The sequence below is a fragment of the Pseudomyrmex gracilis genome, unplaced genomic scaffold (genome assembly GCF_002006095.1).
Source record: "Pseudomyrmex gracilis isolate BER0280 unplaced genomic scaffold, ASM200609v1 scaffold_30, whole genome shotgun sequence".
NCBI classification, from domain to species: domain Eukaryota; kingdom Metazoa; phylum Arthropoda; class Insecta; order Hymenoptera; family Formicidae; genus Pseudomyrmex; species Pseudomyrmex gracilis.
Window position 1 is genome coordinate 699,245 of NW_018020614.1, and position 26,970 is coordinate 726,214.

Here is a 26,970-nt window from a genome sequence, read left to right on the forward strand (position 1 = left end):
AAAAAAAAAAAAAAAAAAAAAAAAAAAAAAAAAAAACGCGCGAAGAGATAGATTAATTCGTTTCATCAATTTTATCAGCGAGAGAATATCAGGGAGAGTTAGCGAGGAAGAGGGGAGCAAACTCCCGCGTCACTGGCGGAAGATCCGCGCAACGGCCGAAGGAACCGCGCGGCGGCGCAGCAGCTGCTCCGGGAAACGGTCAGCCGGGCATTTGTTTGTAAACAAGCTCCGGCGTAATGCGAAGGGCTCCCGCCGCTCGCGCCGGCCCTGAGAGCGCGGTCGCGGCTGCGCGCGGATCAGGACGCGAGCCGTAGTGGGGGAACTCCCTCGCGAAATGCTGATCGGCGAATGCGCCACGGCGAAATTTCGCTGGAAAAAGCCGCGGCGGGCATAACGCGTCGGTGCCGGCCGCGAACGCAGAGTCTCGTTTACAGTTTTGCGAGCGCGATCCAACTTCGGTCGCGGCGAGTCAACACCGCGGTCAGTGTCATCGTGAAACAAGCTACGGGTATCGGCGATAATGCTATTGTTGTGATAGCGGTACCCACGACGGCGGTGGTGGTGGCGGCGGTGCTTTAAGTGGCGGGAGCGAGAGAGAGAAAGAGAGGAGGGAAGGGGGAGGAGAGCGAAGCGGGCGCACGGAGAGACAAGCAACCGGGCAGGCAAGTAAGCGTAGAATAGGTGAACGCAAAGGAAGGGGCGACGAGGTGAGACGAGGACATAAGGGGGGACGGACGGCCGCGTGAGGTTGTGTGCGAGGGCGCGATACCCGCGCTCTCCCGAACTCGCTACACGCGCGCATCCTCCGTCGCGTACATACGTGTGCACAATGGCAACCTTGACACTTGGTGATCGTTTTTGGCGGCTCAGCGCCGCGAGAATCGCGCGTCCGACGGTATCGTGTCGCGAGTGAAAGTGACGACCGCGGGCGCGCCTTGAGCCAAGAGAGCGGGCAAGCCGGAACGGCGACGGCGGACCGAGAGCGGCTGGAAGACGCAAAAGTGTTCCGCGTGAAGAACGTCAACGTAGGAACGGGATCCACGCTTCGGGAGAAAGAAAGACACGCGTCCGACCACGTCCGTTCCCGAGTTTGTTTTCGTGCGGGAACTTTTCTTTGTTTTGATAAACGCCGATCACGGGATTTGCGTCACGCGATAGTTAATCACGATAAAAACCAACGCGGGCATCGAATCGAAAGGTTATACAAGTGTCATCGGTCGCCGAGCAGACGGTATGAATCATTGTTCTCGCGCTTCCTTCACGTCGTAGTCCCGGTGTCGTGGCGACGCGTGTCACTGTACACGTACGTTTCGCCTTACCCGCGTGCGGGAGAAAATCGCGAGAACCTGCGAAAAAACGCAATAACGTCGCTTATTAAACAATGTAATTCAATTCGAAACATACATGTTGACGCACACATAGGAGTATGTAATGCACGTATACGTCATTTATAAGCGGCGAACGATATACTGCGTCGAATTTTACTTCGCGGCTTTATGACGTGTTTTACGATGTTTGTCAAGTCTAGTATTCTCGTCAAAACTATCAATTAAACTTCAGAAAATATGAGATAATCGGATAAAAAAACAAAAATTTCTTGATTATTTCAATGTAATCACATTAATTAATCATCACGTAATAATTGTGTGATGATATAATTAACTGATAATTACATCTACAAAAATATGTATAAATTGTTGAAATTTTGTGTGAAAATGGTGAGACTAAAAATTTCAAACCAAACGTTGACGTTTTCGTGACTGATCGCTGTGTTATCGCTCGCCAAAAACGTGCGCGAAGAAACGTCACTCGCGCGACCGGTCGGACGACCCAATTTCTTTTCCGTCATCTTTTTTATACGGCGTACATACGACGAAAACACACGAGACACATGGGAAGCAGCGCGCACAAGAGCGCACTTGCACGCGAAGTACGTGCGCGCTTCGGTGCGTGCGTATCGTCGAACGGAAGTTCGAGGCATTTTCTTCTCTCTCTCTTTCTCACATTCGACAGCGCGTACTGATTGAGGCCGCGGTTTTTCAAAATTCATCGCCACAGGTGATCGAAGAGAGTCTGATAATTCACGGGTTACACACTTGTTGTAGAGGTTGTCATCGTTACTGACGGTGAAATCTTGAGACTGGAACATCGCGACTGAAAACGAAACGTGAATTAAAATCCCGTTTTATATTGAGAAAATAAAACACACCACCTATATTTGGATCTGTTGCACACAACCAGGATTCTCTCTGGTTATATCCTAGGAATATTGATGTTTGTTACAAGGCGTGAAAAGCAAAATACAAGCAAATTGAACAATAAAGTAACGCTATCCAATCTTATGAAACATCTTGAGTTTTATAACCCAATATATAGATAAATAAAAGTTTTTCTTTTCGAAGTTTGCAATGATATAACTCGCGAGCGTTTAAAATAAATGCGGAGTTATTGTTTCAAGAAGTAATTCGCTATCTGTTACGTTACGTCAGCAGTTGTCGGCGTTATCAGATTTAATAGATACCCATTTGAAAAGAACATTTTTGTTCACCTCATTTTCTATCTATCTCTTTGCTAAATACAAGAGAAAAAAGTTGTATCTTTAAAAAAACTTATACACACACACACACATACACATTTTTTACTTTTTATTTTTTTTTTTTTTATTAAGAGTATATTTCTCACGAGCGGGTGAAGTAAAATTTCTCGGCGGGAATAGGAAGGAACGTAGAGACGCGAAAATAAAAATGTGCAAAAGAGTGAATGTGCGTTAATGTGACGTATGTTGATGTTGCAGGAAGAATATCGCGTCTTCTAACGTGAACGTTGACTTCGTGGAGGAGGCGGGTGAGGAATGCGATTTCCCGGGTTTCGCGAGTGATAGCAGCTGCTGCGCTGCCGCGACCACGTAGTCTCGCGCGCACGCACGCACGCAGACGGAACAATACACAAAGTGCGTCATCGTCGTGTTCTGCTGCGCGTGCACGCACGCGCGCGAAGAGCAAACGCCGATTGTGAGCGCCGGGAATGTGAAGTGAAGAAACCGAGCGCGCTGTGCAAGAGAAACGTTTTTCTCGCGATTCTTCGTTGTGTGTGTCATAATTCATCTGTCATCTCGTAAGGATACGCAAAAAAAAACAAGGTGAGCGCGCCCGATGTGCGCCGCGAGAGCGAAAAATCATCGCACGCTTTTTTTTCCAATTTAAGCCGACGAAAATTCCCGCCCGAGTTCAATTTTCGATATACAGACGTGTAAAAAAAAAAAAAAGGAAGATTTTGATGATATCCGAAATTGGACTCGTTACGATATATTGTCGTTTTTCACTTTCGAGATATCGTTATGTTAAAAATATCTTAACTCTTTTAAAACTCCCGTTCTCCAATTGTACAGATTTGTTTTGCTTTGTTGTATATTTTTAAAATATGTAACAGAAATAAAATAACGAGTCTTGGAAGAGTTAAAGCTATTTTATCTATGACTATGTAGTGAAGTTGTCTTTGATTTTGCGACTGTGTGCGCTTTAAATCTCTGTGCTTTCGTACCGCTTTGTTCTATAATTTTTTTCCGATATACTGCTTAATCCGCTTTGTGTCTGTTGTTTTTTTTTTTTTTTTCCAAGATCTGCGCGGATTATCCAACAATTTTAATACTATTTTAGTTCTCTGACATACTTGCCACTTATGAATTTACTGTTACACGCACAATTGTACAAAATTTGTATAAAAATTTGATAAATGTTTACGTGTATCACACAATTTTCTATATGCATACCTACTTTTTAGTTTTACAGTACTAGCATGGTGGAAACTATGGTTGCTGTGTCGTTTAGCTTTTGTGCATTATGACTCTTTATTATCACTAGCGTAAAACATGTATATCGCGCCTCGGTGCGTGCATCTGGCTAATCTACGGCGACGTTAATCGCGAAGGCAAAATTGTTGAAGCGATATCGAGTGTGCGCGGGCGAGTTCTTATTTTCTGATAATTAATTTTTTTTTTTTTTTTTTTTATACAACAGAGATATATATATATGTCGATTTTTCTTAGCGATCCGAGCCGAAATACGAGAGTAACAGACGGGTACCGAGAATAAGAGAAAGAGAGAATTGGTATTGTAAATTTAAAAAGAGAACAGACGTCCGTGGAAGGACGATAGCGCAGCCAGGATGGACAAAGAATGAAAGGAGTAAAACGTACTTACGTATGAACGAGATAAAGGAAAAGGAAGAGGAAAGAGAGAGACAGAGAGAAAGAGGAGAAAAGTGGAAAGACAGAAGAACGGAGAGGTAGAACCACTCGGCGAACTTGAAAAACAAGAATCATATTAACCCGCTGAACTTCTCTGTTAACTCACGAACATTTTGCCCGTGCATTCTGTTATAAATTGTAAGACAGTAGTCGAAGCGTAGTATAGAGTTTTCTTCGAAAATTGCTACTGTAATAGAAATAAAATCTAAAACTTATTCGCGATCGTGTAAAAACAAAAACAAAATGCTTACGAAAGAGCATTGACAAATAAAAATAAATAATACACAAATAGTAGAGAAGTATAGTTTTCCCTATATAAGTTGTAATATAAGTTTGATAAATATATTGAAAAACATTGAGAAAAAGTTATTGTGATCAATGTGCGTTAATTAACTGATTAAAAAAAATCAATATTCACGCAAAAAAATTTATAGAGAGAACGAAAGTAAATTAAAAACAGGGTTTGATTTCTGCAAATACATTTCCCACAGAAGTTGCTTTCGAACGCTTTTTATTGATTTGTTAGAGCGCACGAGCGATCTGTAACACATTACACTCACAAAATTGCACATCTTTTCTTGCGATACTAATCAGCGCAGCGACTCTTGCTAATCGCGTGAGAATAAGAATTTGTTATCGTACGGAGTTGACATAATTGCCGTGTGCGTGAAAATTTTATACGCACACACCCACACACATCAATGACACATACGCACGTAGAACTTTCGATAACGATACACGCGAGACATCTTGATGAATTTTAATTCCTCAATCGAGGGGCTTTATAGTTATGTATCTCGAGAGAATAAATGCCACCAGTAAGGTGGCCGCAACGAAACACGCGACAAAAATATACCAGGTCTCTTCGTCAAACACATCGGTGAAGGCTGGAACTTGACTGTAGATCTCGTCGATGAGTCTTAAATTGTAATCTTTGCTGCTTCCCACACGTCTCCCCATTTCTTAAATTTCGAATCGATATACGTCGGGCTACTTCTTTTGTACAATCGACTTACGTGCAGTCGAAAAATTTTCAATTCAACCGCACGAATCAGATATTAGAAATAGATGTATTTAATCAATACTTCTCACAAGGTTTAGCGAGATATTATCGAAAACCCTGCAAGAATAGAAATAATCATTGCAGACTTATTCATTGCAATCTCTTTTCTTAACATTTATACAGAATTAAGAAAAAATAATTTAACTTTTTACGCTATAAATAATCAAAAAACCTTCTCAAATCATAAAGTTAAAAAAATAGTTTTTTTTTTTTAAGTCAATCGCAGAATAAGAAAAAAATCTATCATGTAAATCTAGAAATACTTGTGTTCACAAATGAGCTCTTTCGTAAAACTGCATACACATACACACATATCACACAAAAAAAATAACACCCGATACTGATTTTATTACCAGGCATAAATTCCACATTCAGTAAGTCCCCATAAAATTAGAGACTTAGATTTTTGAGTTCTTTCAATATTTCTTCTTCGTTTATTATCTCTCCTCTGTGTTTGCTTCCTTCTTTTCGTTTAGGTGCTTTCTTTAGTCTCCGTTTTTTCCTCTCGTTCAAGAGTTCCACCAGAGCCTTTATCTCAAGCTCAAGTGGATCAGGCGGAACTAAGGAAGTAATGTGCTTGTTGTAAAGCTCCAAAATGTTCAGGCACGATAAATTAGCTGTCTTTAATATCACTTTTTCATCCGATTCTGAAAAGTAAATAGGAGTCGAGTGTGACCTACTTGCTGAGACATTTGACCGTGAAAGAACGGATATAAATAAACAAATAATTGATTAAACAATCGATTGACTTAATCACTTATGGACGAGAGTAATGAGTCGGTTTAACTTTTTAGAGAGTTTGTTTTATGTACAAAATATCGGAGATCTCGATCAATTTATATATCTGTACATTTATTGTTTTTAAACAATTTTAATAAAATGTGTTTTCTTTTTTTAAATACTTTCTTTCTCTCTTTCTCTGCGCGTTGCACAACGTTTGTTCAACGCTCGCACGTGAATGCAAATCTCGCGACATTTGAGGACCAATGAAACGCGCAATGGAACACAGTATAAAACGTGTGACATGATTTTTACTATACTCACGAAGATTGAACGTGATTGTTGGTTCGGAGCGATCGCACACGACATCTGTTTTCAGTACACAGTACGGATTTGTCTTAACGACTTTCGGATAGGTAAGGATAGTTAGAAACCTTCTGCAAAATAAGAGGTGTTGTGCATGTTACATATTTGTGTATTATCTGCAAAAAGTAATCGCATTAACTTTTTACGCCTGTAAATACTTTCTCTTTTTTTCGAAGTTTATAAAAATTGAATTTTTTATAAACGTTTAAATTTGTTTTCCATTCTCATGCTGTCTTTTTTCTTTCTTTAGCTTTGAGCGAATCTTCGCGACACTGTCATTGTAATAAAAAAAAAAAAAAAAAAATCCGCCAGCTTCGTCATCTCCCTAATGATAATTTTCAAAAGTTTCGTCGTTTCTTCCGCAGGCAAAATGGCACAAATGGAACAGCAATTACCGATTCCAATGCCAGATTTAAGTACCCTTCGTATAACCACAGCCGTTTCCATGCTTGGCAAAGCATATGGATGTGGCCAATGTAACGGTGAGTGCCATTTACTTAAGCAATAAGAAAAACGCAGGAAATGTCGCGAGAAAAAAACTGACAAATAAATAAATAAATAAATAAATAAATAAAATGAATAATAAATTATGTACACACAACTCTCATGAGGCTCATGTGAGACACGAATGTTAATGTGCGAGTAACTTATTAATCTTAAAAAATGACGCAACAGTGTTAGTCGGGTGTAAAATAACGCTTGATGATGCTGTTTCTCAGCTAAAAAAAATCATCGCATTCCAAAGATTAAGTTTATCTGATCTTCACACAATCACATTAAGAAATTGTTTACAATTTAAAACACATCTCTTAAATATATAAGAGTCTTAAAATATCTCAACCTACTTAAACTCTTCTATCTCATCATCTCTATTATAAACATCTCTACTCTGAATTGTCAGTTGAAGAGATCAAAACAAAAAACGGTTTCTGATTAATTAAACAACTAAGTGATTCAGAAAAATTTTTTTATAATAAATTCGAGAAAATAAACGAAACAGTAAAATGCGGAACAATTAAGGACAGATCGATTCGATTCGCCATTGAAGATTCTCAGATCGAAGTGACATTTTTCTACTTTAAAAATAGCAAAAATGTACGTAAATGTATATTTGACAATAACAAAAATGATATATAAGAGATAGACGATCGCGCATATAACACCGTAATGCGTGTCGGTACCGCGTCACGAACGGTATCGAGCGCAGCCCACGATTGTCCAAATGTCAAAATTGCACGAGTGTGATCGATGTGTCGCGAAGGGTGTTTTTCTCTGGTCTTTACCTCTCACGTCGTCGCCCTCAATGGCGTCTAATATCCCGGATTATATTCCTGAGGAAATGCAGAGCACAGAAGCAACTCGAAAATGTTTCTGCGATCGGAATGTTTCAGCGCACAATCGAGACACTTCTATAAATAACGACGGGGAGGGGGATTGCGCATCGTCTGCTAGCCTCGCGACGACGACGACGGGGGTTGCGAATTGCGCGTGCGTGCGCTATCGACGTCATTTCGACCAAACCTTAACTGATCGCTTGCGAAATACATAGACTTATATATAAATAGACCCAGCGTTCTGTGAGAGGAGTTGTCCGCGTCTTCTAAAGGACGGAACGATATGCATCCAGGTGCTGTCTCCGTCGCTCCGCCGGTCTGGAGGGGGAACGTCGATGGATAACGTTGAAGGAAAGCGAACTTAAAGGCGCGTGTACCGCACTTATATGTGTAATAGGGTTAGGTTAGGTTACACGGAAAAAGACAGAAAATGTCTCAGTGTTGCATTTGCAAATCGCATTGTGGCTCCCATGCAGATATTACATTTCATACGTACGTAAATAACTTTGAATTGCAGTAAAAATAGTTACATCTAACCAACAATCTATATATAATAATAGAAACTTTTTTTTCAAGCATACCACGGTCAGAAGAATTTCGAGCAAAACACATACAAGTGCGGTACACGCGCCTTTAAGTTCGCTTTCCTTCAACGTTATCCATCGACGTTCCCCCTCCAGACCGGCGGAGCGACGGAGACAGCACCTGGATGCATATCGTTCCGTCCTTTAGAAGACGCGGACAACTCCTCTCACAGAACGCTGGGTCTATTTATATATAAGTCTATGGCGAAATATTCGTTCGTCAACCTTTTCGTGTGAGAATCGATTTTATATATGGTTCGAAAATAAAAACACACGTTCGATATAAATCTTCTCCGTTTGCAATTCTAACAAAGACAAAACATCTTTCTCGCAAAAAGTACGAAGAGGCGAAATTGTTCGAAAAAATATGCAACGCGCGATATTGAATTAAAACACAATCGATATTACGCGTCTTGCGCAACAATTGCGCATTTGATATTCCCGCGGAATATCAACAACCGATTGAGGACAAATTCATCAAGGGGAGAAACTAACCTCGTCTCGGTGACGTTCTCGTGGAATGGGTCGAAACGGACGATGATCCTTTTGACAGGCTTTAAATTGATGAGTTTCACCTGGGTGCTGGCCAGATCCACTAGAGTAGGAGAGCGGATAAGGATTCCGCTAAAGGGGAGCGCCATTTCGCGTAGACGAGAACACTCTCAAGAATACGCCAAAACGTGCGTATTGCTCGATACAATTACGTTACCGCCGGAAGTTCCGGAATTCGCCGCAGCCCAGTGTTGCCATCTGACAGTTGTGTTGGCAACAGCCGCGCGATTGTCCACGTCGATAACGTCACAAAGCCGGGAATCAAACCAATTTCTTGGCTCACACAAAAGGGGTTTGAATTTTAATTTCATCTCGAGATGTCAAAAGTATTATTTTTGTTATATTAAAATTTGTTTATAGTTTACAAAAAAATAGATAAACAAATAGAGTTTCGTTTTTAGGATGAAAATTTTTTATCACTCTGCAAAGGTCGCAAATCATAGAACTCGCGAAATAGACCAATCGCATTGTTCGATTTGCCAAACTGACCAACGCGATTGGTCGCAATTCCTTATGCGCAGGTCGAGATCACGCGCACGCGCATGTCGCGTCTACTCGCAGAATTTTTGCGTAAATAATTGCAAATAATTGATTCTTTCAACGCATATATTTAAAGAGGCTAGTTTTACAGTTTATTATCACCTTGAAAAAAAAAAAAAACTACTTACCATCGACAAATGTAAATTTGTCTTTAAAAAAAAACATAAACGACGAAATTCATGAGTCAGCGCTTAAACATGTCGAATTAATAAATTAGTCGATTTTATTCCGTTGAAAACCCGATCGATACGTCAAAGTGAACAAGCACAATTGACGCTCAATCCGCCGGTTGATAAGTCAATCCAAAAGGTGATTGACTCGTGTACCGATAAAGAAAAAAAACAGTTCACGCGTGTCTCGCTCGTCTAAGAGATATTTCTCGATAAGCAATAAAAATCGTTCGAAGCATTCCGCGAGAAAAAAGCGTGCGGAACAAGTGCGTTATCTAGCGTCGATTGGAAGAATCATGTAGCGCCGTGACGTTAGCCGCGATCCGATTGGTCTCGGCGCAGCCAATCGCGGCACGCGGCGCCATTGCGGAGGGACAGTCGTTTGGTGATGTCGTCGCAGTGTGCGTGTGGGGAAGCGTGGTGTAGTGTAACCAGTGGGGCTTGGTGTGTTGAATTTTTTACTTATTTATTAGTGGTTATCTGGTCTTTCACACTCGGCGGCAGCGGAAATGTATTCGGCAGGACAACGTGAGTGTTCCCGCGTCGTCGAATCCGCCCGGGATGATCGTGAATACCGTCTCCGTATAAACACAATTATCACCCGAACGTCCCCCGCTGACGTTTGCGATCAAACGAGCTCGCGCACAGTTCGCAAGTTCGTTGGTTTGCCTATCAGCGTTCAGGGTATCTCGCAAATCGGATGCTCCTCTCTCTCGATCCTTTGTCGCACCTCGTCGGGGCACCGAGTGTGCGTCTCCCGAAAAAACGTCGCGGGAAAAGTACCGTCGCGACGACGACGACGACGGTCGGTTACGTTCGTGGAAGATTGGCAGAATGACCTCGAATGAACCTCGTTCAACAGGCACGCGTGTCGTCACTTTACCTGCAATTCGATCATCTTCACGCATTAGCTAATCCTGAACCAGCAATTCGACGAGTTTCTCTCTTTTTCTTGATTATGATCTTATCACTTAACACAAAGGATCGAGTACTATATAAAGGCCCCGTATTTTTTTTTTTTTTACGTACCTTTAGTAGGAAAGATCCATTAAAAAAAAAAAAAAAGAAAAAAAAAAACGGTCTTGTCTAATTGATTGAGAAATTAGTAATTTTCCATTTTATTTCTTTTTCAGATCCAAATCTATAGTATAGATAGAAAATTTATCCTGAGTTTAGGCAAGCTAGTGCTGCATGTGTCATAATATGAGTCTCATGGAAGAAGACTGCCTCGAATTAGAAAGTATGCTTATCTGAAGCAGTTTTTTAAGTCTTTATTCTCATTAAAACATTAGAAAAGTAGAATATGTACTTTAAGAATTATTATGGGAAACTGATATGTATAGGAGATTTTTTTTTTCTTAAATACAAGTGTTACAACTACAATTTTAACAGCGACAGAGATAATCTTGTTACATAAATTGTGCAAATTGGTCTATTTCGTGTCAGAAACAAGTGTTCAAAGCATTTTTGCAGTCTTCTTTTGGAAGCACCAACTGCTTATCGCTGTAAATTTTTAGCAGAATATTGAACTAAACTTTATACATCTAAAATTTATTAAGATTGTTTTTAAATAATAAAGTTCTAATGTACAATCAAAAGTCACATGAAGATCTGGAAAAACCAGAGTACTGTACAGTCGAAACATTTTGCAATACATTTTCTTAATACAAAGTTAATACAAAGACCAAGTTTTATTAACAACTTATACATGCATATCTGGCTCTTCCAGGATTTCATATACTATTAAATTTGTTAATATTTACGGAGAAAAAAGTTTGAACATTTTATTTTGTTGTTTTTCATAAAATGAATTTATTTTTGAAAAGAATTTGTTGTGAAATTAATTTTGAACAAAGAACATTATATAAAAGTTTTATAAAGACTACTTTTAATTATTTTTAATTACTAGTAATTCTTAAGTGCTTTTTAATTATATAATATTTACTTATCTTTGTGACATTTTATTACCTTTTGTATTTTTTATTGTAATTTTAGTTTATATTACTTACTAGAATTAATTATTATTTACTTATTACTTTTTTTTAAACTATAAAAGAAGAAAAAAACGAAAACCTATGAGATACTAGAATGTATTTCATTAAACATCTGTGGAATATTTTAATTAAACATTAATATTCTCAAAAGATATTTAATTAAGGATATTAATAGCTAATTCAACATTTTATGTATATATATGTATCTATTTTAATATTTAAATTAACAACTACAAAAAAATACATAAATAATTAAAAGATAAGAGGTTGAGATATCTTTTTTTATGGTGTGTTATATCTAATTCTATAAATAAGAACAAAGTATATACAAAATCAGTCTTTAAAAAAATAGTTGATATTATGTGATATTTTTACAGCCCCCCCACCCGGACCCTCAACCAGTGGTGGTTCTGTTGGGACAGCAGGAGTAGCGGCAAGTAGTGTCGCAGCTCCCAGCAATATGGGGCTTGTTCCTGCACAACAGGCACACACTCCTCCTCAACCTGCAGAACTGCCAAGTGAGTGCAATTCGCAACTCTGTTTTGCCGTACAGATAAAAAATTTATCTGTGAATGATAATTACTGATAAATTATATTTATTTATTTATTTGTTACTGACGAACTGTTTTTTCTTTTGCAAGTGTTCTCATGCCCCCGAAGACCAAACATAGGAAGGGAAGGTAGACCGATCGGTCTGAGAGCCAATCACTTTCAAATTAGTATGCCACGCGGCTATGTACACCATTACGACATTAGCATACAGCCGGATAAGTGTCCTCGAAAAGTTAATAGGGAAATTGTAGAAACAATGGTTCATGCATATACTAAGATATTTCAATCTCGTAAGCCTGTGTTTGATGGCAGAAATAATTTGTACACAAGGGACCCTTTGCCTATTGGGCATGATAAAGTAGAATTAGAGGTAATGTAAATCTATTATCAAAGACATAAAATCTAGAGAGGGAATAGTGATAAATTTTTTATTTATCTCTGTCAATTTCGAAAATTTATGATTTTATCTCTACTGTTATGATTTTGTTATTGTAGGTTACACTACCTGGTGAGGGCAAAGACAGAGTTTTTAGAGTCGTCATAAAATGGCTAGCGCAGGTATCTCTATTCGCTCTGGAAGAAGCTCTGGAAGGACGAACTAGACAAATTCCATATGATGCAGTTCTCGCTTTAGACGTTGTAATGAGGCATTTACCCTCTATGACATACACTCCAGTAGGTAGATCGTTCTTTAGTACGCCGGAAGGATATTATCATCCATTGGGCGGAGGCAGAGAGGTCTGGTTTGGATTTCATCAATCGGTGAGACCGTCGCAGTGGAAAATGATGTTAAACATTGATGGTGAGAAGAAGGAAAAATATATCCAACTGCGACTTGGGATTCGTGTATTCATCTCTCTGCCCCTGTATTTCAGTCTCTGCTACTGCCTTTTATAAAGCACAGCCGGTTATAGAGTTTATGTGCGAAGTTCTGGACATTAGAGATATCAATGATCAGAGAAAGCCACTTACAGACTCTCAAAGAGTAAAATTTACCAAAGAAATCAAGGGTCTCAAAATCGAAATAACTCACTGTGGAGCCATGAAACGAAAATACCGAGTGTGCAATGTTACACGCAAACCAGCTCAAATGCAATCGTAAGTATACAGTTCAACAGGAAATGAAAAAAAAAAAAAAAAAAAAAGAAAATAAATTTATATGTAAAACAACATTGTTACTAATATTAATTACAGTTTTCCATTGCAACTGGAAAATGGACAAACAGTGGAGTGCACAGTTGCCAAATACTTCTTGGATAAGTACAAAATGAAGTTGCGCCACCCGCATCTTCCCTGCTTGCAAGTTGGCCAAGAACACAAACACACGTATTTGCCGCTCGAGGTTCGTGCGCGAAATTTTATCTTATTTTTTTATAATGTTCGTTAATATTTAAAACAATTGTTTCACATCAGGTTTGCAACATTGTTGCCGGACAACGTTGCATTAAGAAATTGACCGACATGCAGACCTCGACTATGATCAAAGCGACAGCGCGTTCCGCACCGGATCGCGAACGGGAGATTAACAATCTAGTTAGAAGAGCGGACTTTAACAATGACTCCTACGTGCAAGAATTTGGATTGACTATATCGAATAGTATGATGGAAGTCAGGGGTCGTGTCTTACCTCCGCCCAAGCTGCAGTACGGTGGGCGCGTAAGTTCCCTCAGTGGACAGGTGAGAAACTTCCAACTAAATCAGTCAGGTCTAGCCGAATCACACATTTGCGGAGACTGATGATTTGTTCCTTAGCAAATATACGTTTTTTTTTGTAGCGCCGAACGTTTGTAATATTGTTTATTATATTCTCCTTTTTACACAATAGGTAAAGTAAAACTGCTGTAAAAGATATATAAGACCGTATTGCTAGTGATTACTACTGATTTTTGCATATTCGATCTTTATTTTGTGCCTTGTGTATATTTTTTATTAAAAAACCATATTATGATATTTCGTAATTTAATTTTTCACTCACGATGAATTAATTTTTATTACGTCTAGTAATGTATAATTATGTAAGATTTTTGATGTATATACTCTTTCTATATACATTGTGGCCAAAAGTTGTCAAATGAATGCATGGTTTCTAGACCTGGTTGATTTGATATCTGGGCTGTTAGTGTAACGTGTACATATTGAAATTGCATCGTGTTAAATTACGACTTTGATATCAGAGTACGGCTTTTTTTCCCAAAAAGTACAGCTTTTCCTAAATAGTAGTAGAAAATCCTAGAGACAAAGTCTACGGTTTACAAATGTAACTTGATGTTACATTTGCAGTCCGATATCACTTGCGAAAGTCCGATATCATCAGTATTTGTTCCATGCAGCATAGTAACACGTTACGGTTTTGATTATATACTTTGCAGTCTTATTAGATTTACAGACTGGGTTTATTAAAGTTATTTAATAAACAAAAAAGACAAACTGTTTAGAAGAAAACAAAAGAGAAAGATATAATAAAGATGTTTGCGCGTGAAAAAATACTGATGCGTTCGCTGCGATGATTACGTATTACTGAAACAATTGATTTACAAACATCCAATAATGTATATCTCCTTTCAAAGACGAAGCAGCAAGCGATGCCGAATCAGGGAGTATGGGATATGCGCGGCAAGCAGTTCTTTACCGGAGTAGAAATTAGAGTATGGGCAATTGCTTGCTTCGCGCCCCAGAGAACAGTGCGCGAGGACGCGTTGCGCTCGTTTACGACGCAACTACAGAAAATTAGTAACGACGCCGGCATGCCCATCATTGGGCAGCCGTGCTTTTGTAAATACGCTACTGGACCGGACCAAGTAGAACCTATGTTCAGATACTTGAAATCAACCTTCTCGCAATTGCAGCTAGTTTGTGTTGTGCTACCGGGAAAAACTCCTGTATACGGTGATTATCTTGATGTTTCATGTTGCGTGTAACGAAAAATGTTTGAGATAATTCTGACGTTTAACTTGTCTGTTTTAGCTGAAGTGAAAAGAGTGGGAGATACGCTATTAGGGATGGCGACTCAGTGCGTTCAAGCGAAGAACGTCAACAAGACATCGCCACAGACGTTGTCTAATCTCTGTCTCAAGATAAACGTCAAATTAGGAGGCATCAATAGCATTCTAGTACCTAGTATAAGACCGAAAGTATTTAACGAACCAGTCATATTTCTTGGAGCGGATGTGACTCATCCGCCAGCGGGTGACAACAAGAAACCTAGCATCGCCGCGGTAGTGGGCAGCATGGATGCCCATCCGTCTCGATACGCGGCGACAGTTAGGGTTCAACAACATAGACAAGAGATTATTCAGGAACTTAGTTCAATGGTTAGGTGAGTGATTTAATGTGTGACTTACAAAACGAAACGTTTGTTGCACCTGTTTAAGAAGTATATATATAAAAAGTGTCACTTGACGAATATTCTTTTTGTTTGTTTTCAGGGAGTTACTTATAATGTTTTACAAGAGTACCGGCGGATACAAGCCCCATAGAATAATTCTGTATCGTGACGGTGTCTCCGAAGGCCAATTTCTTACTGTTCTGCAACACGAGCTAACTGCCATTCGCGAGGCCTGTCTCAAGCTAGAGATTGATTACAGGCCCGGAATAACATTCATCGTTGTGCAGAAGAGACATCACACGCGTCTGTTCTGCGCCGACAAGAAGGAACAGAGCGGCAAGAGCGGAAATATTCCGGCGGGCACGACCGTCGATGTATGCATTACTCATCCGACAGAATTCGATTTTTACTTGTGCAGTCATCAGGGCATTCAGGTAAAATTGCGAGAAAACGATCGATTGGTCGCGAGTGTCGAAGTGAATTTTTTATATCGTTTATATCATTTCCGTCGATACAGGGCACGTCGAGACCGTCGCATTATCACGTTCTTTGGGACGACAATCACTTCGAGAGCGATGAATTGCAGTGTCTCACGTATCAGCTGTGCCACACTTACGTGAGGTGTACGAGATCTGTCAGTATACCAGCGCCGGCGTATTACGCTCATCTCGTAGCATTCCGAGCCAGATATCACTTGGTCGAAAAGGAACACGATAGGTGGGATGTGACATTAACACGCACAGTTGTTTTTTTTTTTTTTTGTTTTTTTTTTGTTTTATGTACTTCGTTGAATCTGAAAGAAGCGGCCATTAGTGTGTTTCGTATGGACCCCTTTGCGTGTACCGCAGAAACACATGGTTTCTAATCTGCCGTTTCGATTCCTTAGTGGTGAAGGATCTCATCAATCGGGCTGTAGCGAAGACAGGACGCCGGGCGCGATGGCACGGGCGATCACGGTTCATGCCGACACAAAACGAGTTATGTACTTTGCGTAATTGTTCGCTTTACGCAGACTCATGAATCCGTAGAAGAATCCATTTCCAGCTTGCTGTCTTCGTCTTCTTTACACAAAGACAACGGAAGCTGCAAACCACAACGAGAACGACGAGCGTGGAAGAGGTTACACCGGCCGATTCAAGATTATTATGATGGCAGTTGTGTGTCGCGCCAGAGGAATTTTCGGACTACTTAACAAAGAGAGTAGTTAACTTCTACAGCCTGCAAATTTTACTGTTTACTCTTTATGTCTCTTTTTTTTTCTCTTTTTTTTTTAGATCTATACGACAGCTTTTTAATGTGTGTACACGTTTGTACAGAAGGAACAAGAAATTTTTTGAACGATTTTCTTTGTATAGAGTAAGTTTTTTTTTATGAGCGGTGCTTTTTAGTTAACATATTCGTAGATTAAACCGAAAAACATTGCCCTAATCAGGAACATTTGTTAAGGTTCGAATCAAGCGAATAGATCAACCAAATATTCTTTCTTTCTTTTTGGTAAGAGCCTGAGTATAAAAAATGGAGCGGAAAAGAGATTGCAACGTTTCTCACACAAACAAAAAGAAAAATGCAAGTATCTCATTCAAGTTTTACTATTAGAAGATAATAATAGTATAACTTTTGGACTAAAACAAGAATTAAAAGTAGAATAAAATTGATCTTCATAAAGTACGTTCTAAGCGGCAAATTCAGCGATATTTAGTACGCTTATTTTCCGAAGGAAAGAAAACCATTTTTCCTAGCGTTTGGGTGGAAAAAAAAAAAAAAAAAAACAAATATAAGAAAGTGGAGCCAAAATCATTCAAGTTATAATTTATATATATATATATTATATATATATATATCGCCGTTTGCTGAGGCTGTTGTCTTGTTATATGTAATATAGTAATTTTCATTTTTACATGAAAGCGAGAACTCCATTCTACTTTTTGGATCTCTAATCAAGCTGCAAAAAAATTGACACAAGATGACAAACGATCTGCGTGCTCTTTCGAATTATGTCGCATTCGTAAAATCATACGACATAGTCGTATCGATGTAGATTTAAGTTTTAAGAAGTCTAAATTTGTTTTTTTTGGACTAAGTCCAACGTACACAGTTTTAAAAACTGATAGAAACAGTACACTGGTGGTATTGCTAACTAACAAAACAATATCGATAGCAATTATGGACTCCAGTGGAGTTACCAAATGTTTGCTTCAAGTTTAAAAGGGTAAATTAAACATAAGTTGCTTATATATTAATTTCTTTCTCTCCCTAGTGAAGTCTTATTGATTTTTCATATCTCTTAATGTTAGATAAATACAGGAATGATACTTTTTCCTGTCTTTGGTCGATTTCTACTATGTTGTCTTTTTTCTATTATTATTGGAGTGAGCATTTCGGTACAATACAGAGTTCACGGGCGGCAACTCACAACAATACTGATAACAATTCGTTTGTGCGGTTTAATCGAGCAACATAGACAATTGAGGGGAAATAACGATGACATAAGAATGGAATGGAGCAAAAATGAGATATAGCATCGAATAGCAAATAAGAATAAATTGAATGTGTGTGTGTGTGTGTGTGTGTGTGCGCGCGCATAAACTCTATATAAAGATAAATTTACAACAAATTTAACAATGTGGACTTAGTTTCAAACTAGCGAAGAAAAAGCCGAATTAATCTTCGCTGATATGTAAAAAAAAAACTGTTTGGAAAATAGTTGAACATAGGAAAAGTAGCCGCAAGGAATGTTGTATAGAGTTTGCACGATAATATTTATGTGACTTTCGTCACAATTTAATGAACCGGTGTTCATTTGAGAGAATACAGTGGAAAGTCACTCTCAATTGTCATAATTGTCCATAATTATATATATAAATATACATATATATACATATATAGTATGTATATGTATGCTATACATATTATGGATGTAGAGTAGTATGTGAAGAGAGTTACTATCTTCTTCACTCTTGAAAGTTGCTCTCAAATAGACACCAACATTTCAGATAAAAACATAGCATAATGTAATTGATTAACAATGATAAGATGGAACTAAGTAAACTTATCATTGTTTTTCACGAACGAGACCTTTTATTATCGATTTAATTGATTAACTATTGTTACTTTAATGTTACTAAAACATTAGAAACTTCATCTCGCCTTACTTTGATATATGTTATATGTTCGCACGTTGCACATTTAGTAATCTTTAGCTTAAGAATCAAGTATGCAAGATCACACAAATTAGAAATGCAAGCTTTATTCATTATTATTGGCATAACGATACGGGGCGTTTTCGTGTATGAAAGTAAACCGGATATCCGTGTCTGGTGTCCGAGATAAGCCGAGATATATTACGTCTATTACAGATAAATGACTCTTGACGACTTCTAATGTACGTTAACGTGGCATTAGTCACTGGCTGATAACAAGGCCTTGTAAAATAGTGCAAAGAAAAAAAAAACATCGGACAAAATTTCACATGAAATGCATAAAATCATCTAACTTCGAAAACACTTGTAACATCAATTACGTACTAAGTAACGTACTGACAGCCCTGATTAGCTATAAGAATATCGTAAGAGAAAAAGAGAGGGTTATTATCATAATAAGCTGTAACTATTAATTAGGTATAAGAAATTGTTTTGCTGCTAATAATGCCAAATCTGAGGGAAATTCCGTATTTTTACTCTAATCTTGTGTGTTTTTGTGTAGGTGAAAGAGAGAATGTGTGTGTGTGTGTATGTGCAAATCTATTTCAGTAATCTTCTGGAACAATAATACAAGAAGCGAGCCTTGTAAGTCACTGTACAATCCAGCATGAAAATAGGAAAATTAAATATTATATAGGAAATATTATATAGGACATGTACATAGAGAGTTATCTTATATAAGATAAATCTATGTTATCGAGTCTCGCACACAATACTATTATTAATTGTGACCCATTAATGTTATATAGTTAGAATCATTAATATATGTAAAGGTGTTTTTAAATTTATTTATTTTTTGGTTTTTAATTATGCGAGCACTCATAAAAACTCTTGCTTTCTCATTGCAATCAATCGTTTCTATTGCAAGTCGATCGCAGTTGTATCCGATTGCAAGTCAGTATTAACAATGATGACAGTTTACGTCTCTCAGATATTGAATATTTTGCGAAAAATTTCTTCGTCAAATCACCAATGATACGAGAACGCAACCTGCATTAATGATTCTAATCATGTATCTGCTATATTAGATTTTACGAGAGATATAACAATATCGAAGAACATAAAAAAAAAGTGGCACAGCTGGACCTTAACCGATCAGTAATATTTATTTTACTTATAATTAAGAAGCAAACACGAAAAATTAACGTTAAGTATATACTCTCGATCCAATCGCTAGAAGTAGCGTTATATATATAGTTAAGTACATCGTTAAGTACATCTTGTCGGGATATTAAGTATAAAATAATTAACTTTATTTTATCATCGGCGCGATCAAAAATAAAAAAAAAAGAACAAAAAAAAAAAAAAAAAAAAAAGAAACATTCGCGCCGGGTCGGTCGCGTCGATGATAGCTACGATGATTTTTCATTATCTATAAATCTCTGTCTCGAAATCATAGACAGGCATCGTAAGCACATAGCCGGGGATAATAGTAGTTTTATGTTGACGTGACTGAGGGTAACGCACCACCAGGAATTATTAAGAATAAGAAGAACAAAGGAAAACATTTAAGATATATTATTCTCGTTGTTGAAGACGCGCACGGGTACCAAATGTGAGCATTGAATAATGATGATAATAAAAAATAATATAAATAATAATAATAATAATAATAATGATAATAATTGTAGGGCTCTTTAAAGCGTCTTATGACTGTCGGTGATACGCGAAGAACGAAGAAATTATTATGTTTCTGCGTGCGTGCGTGCGTGCGTGCGTGCGTGTGTGTATGTATATGGTGCGTGCGTATATGCATGTTTAAGTGAAATGTAGGGGGGAAAAAAAAATGAAAAGAAAAAAGTGAATTAGCTTCATTACTGTGAAGGTCAAAGTTACATATGCATAAGGGACACATGATTTATATTTATATATCTGCATATATATATTATATATATTACATAAACATGCGCACATCACAAGTTTATATAGTGTAATTATCGTATCTACGTATCACATTACTTCTTAAAACAGCTACGTTATATAATAGTAATAATAGTAATAATAATAATAATAATAATAATAACTTTATTAAATGCAACAACGGCATACATAAAAAGGTGAAATCGTAAAAAAGATAAAACCATAAAAAGATAAAATAATTAAGGCATACATAAAAGTGAAATCAGAAATAACAAAAAGTTGTAGATCTAGATAACAAGTCTACAACTGTACATTGATACAACTATAGACACAACTCAATAAATTGCTATACAACTGTACATTGCGAGGCTACAGCTATATATAATAGGCTGTTCAAAAGCCTTACCTGAGATTTACAATGTGTATCTCGAAAGAACAAGTGCATCTACTTTCGACGTTGAGTTTTCTTCAGAAGCGCGAGACGGAAACAATTCAAATGGGTTTTCGCGATGTACACGCGCGAACAAGTCACGGTTATACATATCACGCAATAAAAAACCTTCGCAATAGACAAGTTTCGTAACTTTTCGATGTTAATTCGCAGAGATGAAAGTTTGCGAATTCGTTTCGATTTCACTTCGCCGCGATTTTGCGCGCGATTCGCTAGGAACGAATTCGCAAGAAAAGAGTTTTCTCGAAAAGCGTGTGGTTTTTTTTTTTCCACGAAATTTCGTTCGCACGCGTCGAAAGTAGAAGGTACTGAGACTTTTAAAGATTCGAATTTTAGCCTCCTCGAAGGTGTTGTAAAGTATGTAAGCGCAACTATAATACATCCCCTAAGTTTTACTTAAGACGAAGTATCTGTTATATTAAAATATGCTAAATGCATAAGGTTTCAAAGTGTCAGCTTTAAGAGTGCCAGCATCCAACGGATGAGCCGTCAATAATTATCGTGAATTAAATGTTCGACACCAGCGTTACGGGTACAGTCTGTTGTATAAAAATTCCGATTTCGTCTCTAATTCCTAAGGAACGAGCACACTCACGAGTATGGATGACGCGCGTAAAGTGTGCTATACCAATGAAATATTTTAAGACGAAAAGCCTGCCAATGAGAAGAGAAATGAGCGCGGTGAGAGTCTGGATGAGATAATGAGGTATAGACGATCGGAAATGTAGTAATTTAATAACGTCGTATAAAAGTAACGCTTTACATAGGCTAAGTCAACTCGTTTTGTTGTTGATGAAAAAAAATGAATTAGGTTTAATAATACGCGAAATGACAAAAAAAAAAAAAAAAAAAAGAGCAGAGCAAAAAACCACCGGTAGATCAAGATGGGTAAACTTTATCTCTAACCGAATGTTCAATCTCTCGAGCCCGTGGCTACTTTTTTTTCTGTTTCTGTTTCTTCTTTTTCTTCCTCATCTTCATATATATCCTTCCCGATAATGTACCCCTCTGCCCCTCTAACTTAACGTTCAATTAACATTTAAGAAACAGAGACGATCGTTAACATTTAATTACGTAAGTCGATCTACTGTGGTACGGTAGCTTAGGTAATAATGTCATGTCTTTTAAGCGAGAATGTGTATGCGAAAAAAGAGATAAAAAAAAAAAAAAAAAAAAACAAAACAAAACAAAAACCAAAAAAACAAAAATAAGTGATAGATCTCATCGCTCTGTCGAAAAGACAATAATGGGGCATTAAAATTCTTTCGTTGGAATCGAAATGTGAATATTCGACGGTTTCCATTGCAACCATATCAATCGCGTGTTAATCCACGACTCGGTCCACACACCACGTTGTATTGATTTATAAAAAACAAAAAAAGAAACAACAAATTCTGCTTTGAATGTTGTAGTCTCTCACAGCGGCAGCTATCTATTAAAAGATTCGTTTTTTTATTGTGTACTTGAATAAAATGTACAAATGTTATAAAAAAAAAAAAAAAAAAACTGCCGTGTCCATTCTTCATTAGACAGGATTTATATGTTTGTTTATCTATTTAAATCTTGTAAGGTACAGTTTTTGTCGCGTTATCTTTCACGCGTGTGTTAATCTTGTGTTTATTGTATTTATTTCTGAGATTTATACATCATGTAAATATTTTTTTACGCGTTTACGCGTACGAATGGTTTCACACAGAAGTATATTTTGTTTTTTTTGCAAACGGTTACATTCTAGAAGAAGTAAATTCTATTTTACAATAGAACTTCTGCGTTTGTGCGCCTTCATAGACAAAGCAATAAATTCATCACGCCCGCAAATTGTAATTTATTTTTAAAACACACAAACGAGCCAACTGCCGTAATGTGCTTGCCGGCATAGTTAAATAAATTAAGAAAATTCTCCAAATTGTCGTATATATGTACATATATATATATATACATATGTATATCGATAAGAGAAACATAAAGAAATGATATATTGACAATGTAAATAGAATTATGTGTAAATACATATTGAAAAATATATCTTCACAAGCGAGAATGTTAAGCGAGACGAGAACCGATGTCGTGGATTAACATTCTATTCTCCGTGTTAAGTATATAGAACTGAGAATGTGACTGATCATAATGAGAATTTTACGCTCTTCTACGAGTCGGAAACAAAAGTTGGAAACGTGACCCATTATATTCACTCGCGACAAGAGCGATTTATCATTTATGAGACCGCTAAAATAAACATTTGTTTGATTAAAAATAACAGAAGTTTCCGAAAGAGTGCGAAAAGAAACGGGAAATCAGACACGGAGGATTCAAATCTTTGAACTTCTAAGAATCTGTGAGAAGATTTAGTCAAATTTAACAAAAAAAAAAAAAAGTAAAAAGAAAGTTTTGTACATATATATATTAGAAAATGAAAAGTCAAATTAAAATTTTCAATTTTATCAGCTCATCGGAAAGGTAATTAAAAAAAAGGCTGATAATATGTGTAAATTTTCTCAAATTCTTAAAAGTGTTGAAAAAGATGGGGGGGGGGGAGGAAGGGGAGGGAAAAAGAACCAGATCGCTTCCTCTGTGTTAAACTGGCTATTTTAAATCTTACCGATGGCTGTAATTACGACTCTCTCGTAGTTCGCGGAAACACGAAAATTTGTGTATCTTAAGAAGCCTCGAAGCAGTAAGAATCCCACCGTTTTAGAGAAAAATTCCCCCGTGTAAACTTTTTCCGTATCTACAAGTGCCTGACGCTTCGTCCGCGCGTATTTATCGTCTACAAATGATGCAACAATGCACGAATAACCGCTTTCGAAATTCTAAAAGGAGCGAGAGAAAATCAGCAATCTCGAGAGAAGAGCTTGAGCGTAGAGAAAAGCGTAGGGAGGTGGTGAAGTTTGTGTAGATAAGTATCAAAAAAAAAGATCACTAATAATTAATTGATTAAGGGATCATAAGAAGATGATTAAAGTATAGGCGGGTAAATATTTACTTGTTAAAGAGAATAGTGGCCCATTAGAAAGTCGGCGGATTCTTGGCGAATTCTTTCGCGCGCTGAAAGTAAAAAAAAAAAAAAAAAAACTGATAATGAAGTAACACGATGAATAAAATAATAATATTAGGGAATACGGAGGGGAATGCATAAATAAAATATCTATATATATATATATATATACATATAAATGCATATATATTGTGTACGAGATAATATATATATTTATGAATTTTTTGTCGGTCAAGTAAGTTTTAAGCAAACATTAAGAGTAAGTTTTAAGCGAACATTAAAAATCCCATAATTGAATGTGTGTTCTACATGATCGTGGTACTGTGAATCTTATTATTATTATAGTTTTATGAGGTCTTGATCACAAGCCAGGCACAATAGATGTATATCATTGTACGTTAAATATTAAAAAGAAAAAAAAAATTACAGTGACATGTTATAAACAAGTGTAAACACGTATGAAAAAACAGTCTATATGTCGTGTATCTAATTGTACGTATATCGTAGCAAGTGGTTACACTTTACGAAGTGCTTGTTATTGAGCAATGCGAATGAAAAAACTGGATAATAATTATTGGAAGTAATTGTTGTTCGTTCGAACACACTGTTAGTCGTTTTGGACAATAATTTTCTTTCGAGAAAAAGCGCCGCGTGTGTGGTCATTTCTTTCGAACAATATTTAAAGAGATTCTAATGTAAATTTTGTAAGCAAAAAAAAAAAAAAATAAAATCGATATACGAATAGAAAAATTAAAATTTATGTAATTTTGTATCACAAGAGGTACACAGTTTGGAGTCCAATTCTAAATCATTTTCTTCTTAAGTATTTAAATTATTGCACAAATTAGAACATAAGTAAGACAAAAAAACTCCTTCATTTACATTGCTCGATATCTTACAAAGTTCCCGACGGAAAGAAAGAACACCACTGTAATTCTCACTTGTAATTTGTACACACAGTACGTCTTTATACGTCGTTGTAAAATTACGTTGTACAAAACTTCCGGTATTTTGTCTGTGAAATCTTGTTTTATGCTTCACATTTTCTAAATGAATTGTATACATTTGTCCGAATTTAGCTTTACGTCTCGCTCTGTCTGTTCTTACGTCTAATGAAAGTAATATGTTACTTAAATGAAATCCACAATGTTTATATATACACACATATATATACAATTCTTAATTATAATAATATTATCGTTAATAGTGTATTTGCTTCATGTGCAAAGAGATTTTTATTTCATAAGAGCGATTCATTCGTACACGCAAGTTTTTTTTTTTTTTTTTTTTTTGTACAAGCAACCGCATTTTTGTAACTCTTTTTTCGAGACGTCGAATTTTTTGCCGCCGAGAATAATCGTTAAAATAATTTTAGCTTTTGTTAATTAATTAAGTTTACCTAAAATACGCTTAAGTTTGGTCCCTGAAATTTTTGTAGACTATAACAATGTCATACGATTATATATTATTATTATTATTATTATAATTATATTATTGAAACGAGAAAGAGAATAGATAAAGAATAGAAGTTTGACCCGAGTGTGTGTTAATCAAGTTACAATACATAGTGTATAGCTTGTAGTAGCCTGTCTCTGTAATTATAGCGCGAATTCTCTCTCTGTAATTAAAGGAATATTTATACGATAATAATATAACATTTATTCTGAAGTAAGAAATTGATGCAAGAGAAATTACGCAAGGGATTCGCTTCAAATGGGATATATAACATTTCGTGAACATACATATTATATATAGCTTGAATCACTATTCGAAGCAAATCGAACAAAACAGAATTTTAAGACTTCGTGTAGAGAATTTCGAGAAAAAGAAAAAAATCACATCAAGTCCATATTTTGTATAACACGCGACACAATAAACAAAAAAAAATCAATATCTCTTGTCGATATGTTTCTTCACGTGTTAATACACACACATGCACACAGTTCACGTGTCTCTTAAAATCTGTCTTGTGTTTCATTGAACTATCGTGTTTTTTTCGCGAAAGAAAACAATTACAGGTCAAGATTAAAAAGCTGTAACTATATTTTAACGTACGAGACGAGTTTTATATATATATATATATATAAAGCGTTTTTGTTTTAAAATCTCTATGTGTACGTGCCATTCTTATGTGTGTTTGTCTTGTTGAAAATCGTGGCTGATGTCCCGAGGAGTCGGGAGCGCGAGCAATCGATGATTTTCAACATCGAATATCGACAATAAATATTGATAGTTTACCGAGTTCAGTCTTGATAATAAAAATTTCTGCAAAACTGCGAGAGACGAACGTGACTCGACGAGAGAAGTTCGAAAGAGACAACGATCAGCCGATGAGTGTGAAACAGTTCTCGAGCACAGCTTCAATTTCAACTCGTCGATCTGTCACCACGCAATATACAAGTGCTATTATGATGAAAAAAAAAAAAAAAACAGTACACAATTACGCGCAAGAGCAACACGCGTTTCCGACACCTTGGGCACCAGGCTCGGTCGGCGTTGAAAAAGTCCAAAGTTGCAAACCCCGACAATTAAATTCTATTTCTTTCTATTTACAGACTGTAGACACCAGTTTCGATCTAGAACAAGCCAGTGAATCGTTAACGTGAGAATTTTAATCGACATCTTTCAGCCGATCATTCCGCGTGTATCATAAAATTAAAATCCGTATAAATGAAGAATAGAAAAAAAGAAAGAAAGAAAGGAAGAGAAAGCCGTGCGCAGCCTAATGTTGCAGAACAATGCGGGGATGTAACTTAGAAAAATTATAAATAAATAGAAAAACTTGTAAATTATCTCGGAAAGAAAATGACGTAGAGAGATGTTACGACGTTAATTCCGCCGAAAAAAAAAAAAACAATACTTCTTGTCTTAAATGTAATTCAACATTATTATTATGCATATATACAATTGTAATCAAAAGTAATTGAATTCAGATGCCGATTTATTGATGCACATTGAAGAGAGGATGTAAAAATATCGTAATCTTGCGTGACAATACATGTACGGCAAGATTGCTCA

At 36.8% G+C, this 26,970-nt stretch overlaps 3 protein-coding genes across 4 annotated transcripts; 1 reads left to right on the top strand and 2 right to left on the bottom strand.

The window, feature by feature from the left end:
• The first annotated feature begins 366 nt into the window (after nt 1-366).
• On the top strand, nt 367-24,047 carry LOC109852521 (protein argonaute-2). The gene is made up of 14 exons (XM_020423737.1): nt 367-1,231; nt 2,795-3,139; nt 6,761-6,877; nt 11,947-12,087; nt 12,211-12,491; nt 12,617-12,923; nt 12,997-13,219; nt 13,316-13,463; nt 13,535-13,798; nt 14,689-15,007; nt 15,086-15,437; nt 15,547-15,880; nt 15,964-16,163; nt 16,333-24,047. Exons 3-14 carry the CDS (start codon nt 6,766-6,768, stop codon nt 16,439-16,441), a joined length of 2,790 nt encoding a protein of 929 aa, XP_020279326.1. The 5' UTR covers nt 367-1,231; nt 2,795-3,139; nt 6,761-6,765; the 3' UTR covers nt 16,442-24,047.
• On the bottom strand, nt 1,368-9,021 carry LOC109852522 (39S ribosomal protein L53, mitochondrial). Of its 2 annotated transcripts, none has more exons than XM_020423740.1 (4): nt 8,809-9,021; nt 6,354-6,466; nt 5,663-5,956; nt 1,368-2,154 (listed from the first exon to the last, which is right to left on the bottom strand). In XM_020423740.1, exons 1-3 carry the CDS (start codon nt 8,952-8,954, stop codon nt 5,700-5,702), a joined length of 516 nt encoding a protein of 171 aa, XP_020279329.1. In that variant the 5' UTR covers nt 8,955-9,021; the 3' UTR covers nt 1,368-2,154; nt 5,663-5,699. The 2 variants fall into 2 exon arrangements, with proteins under 2 accessions (XP_020279329.1, XP_020279328.1); XM_020423739.1 differs by lacking the exon at nt 1,368-2,154 and adding an exon at nt 5,276-5,366.
• LOC109852523 lies at nt 4,688-5,222 on the bottom strand. Its single transcript, XM_020423741.1, has one exon. It carries the CDS (start codon nt 5,204-5,206, stop codon nt 5,015-5,017), a length of 192 nt encoding a protein of 63 aa, XP_020279330.1. The 5' UTR covers nt 5,207-5,222; the 3' UTR covers nt 4,688-5,014.
• Nucleotides 24,048-26,970: the final 2,923 nt, after the last annotated feature.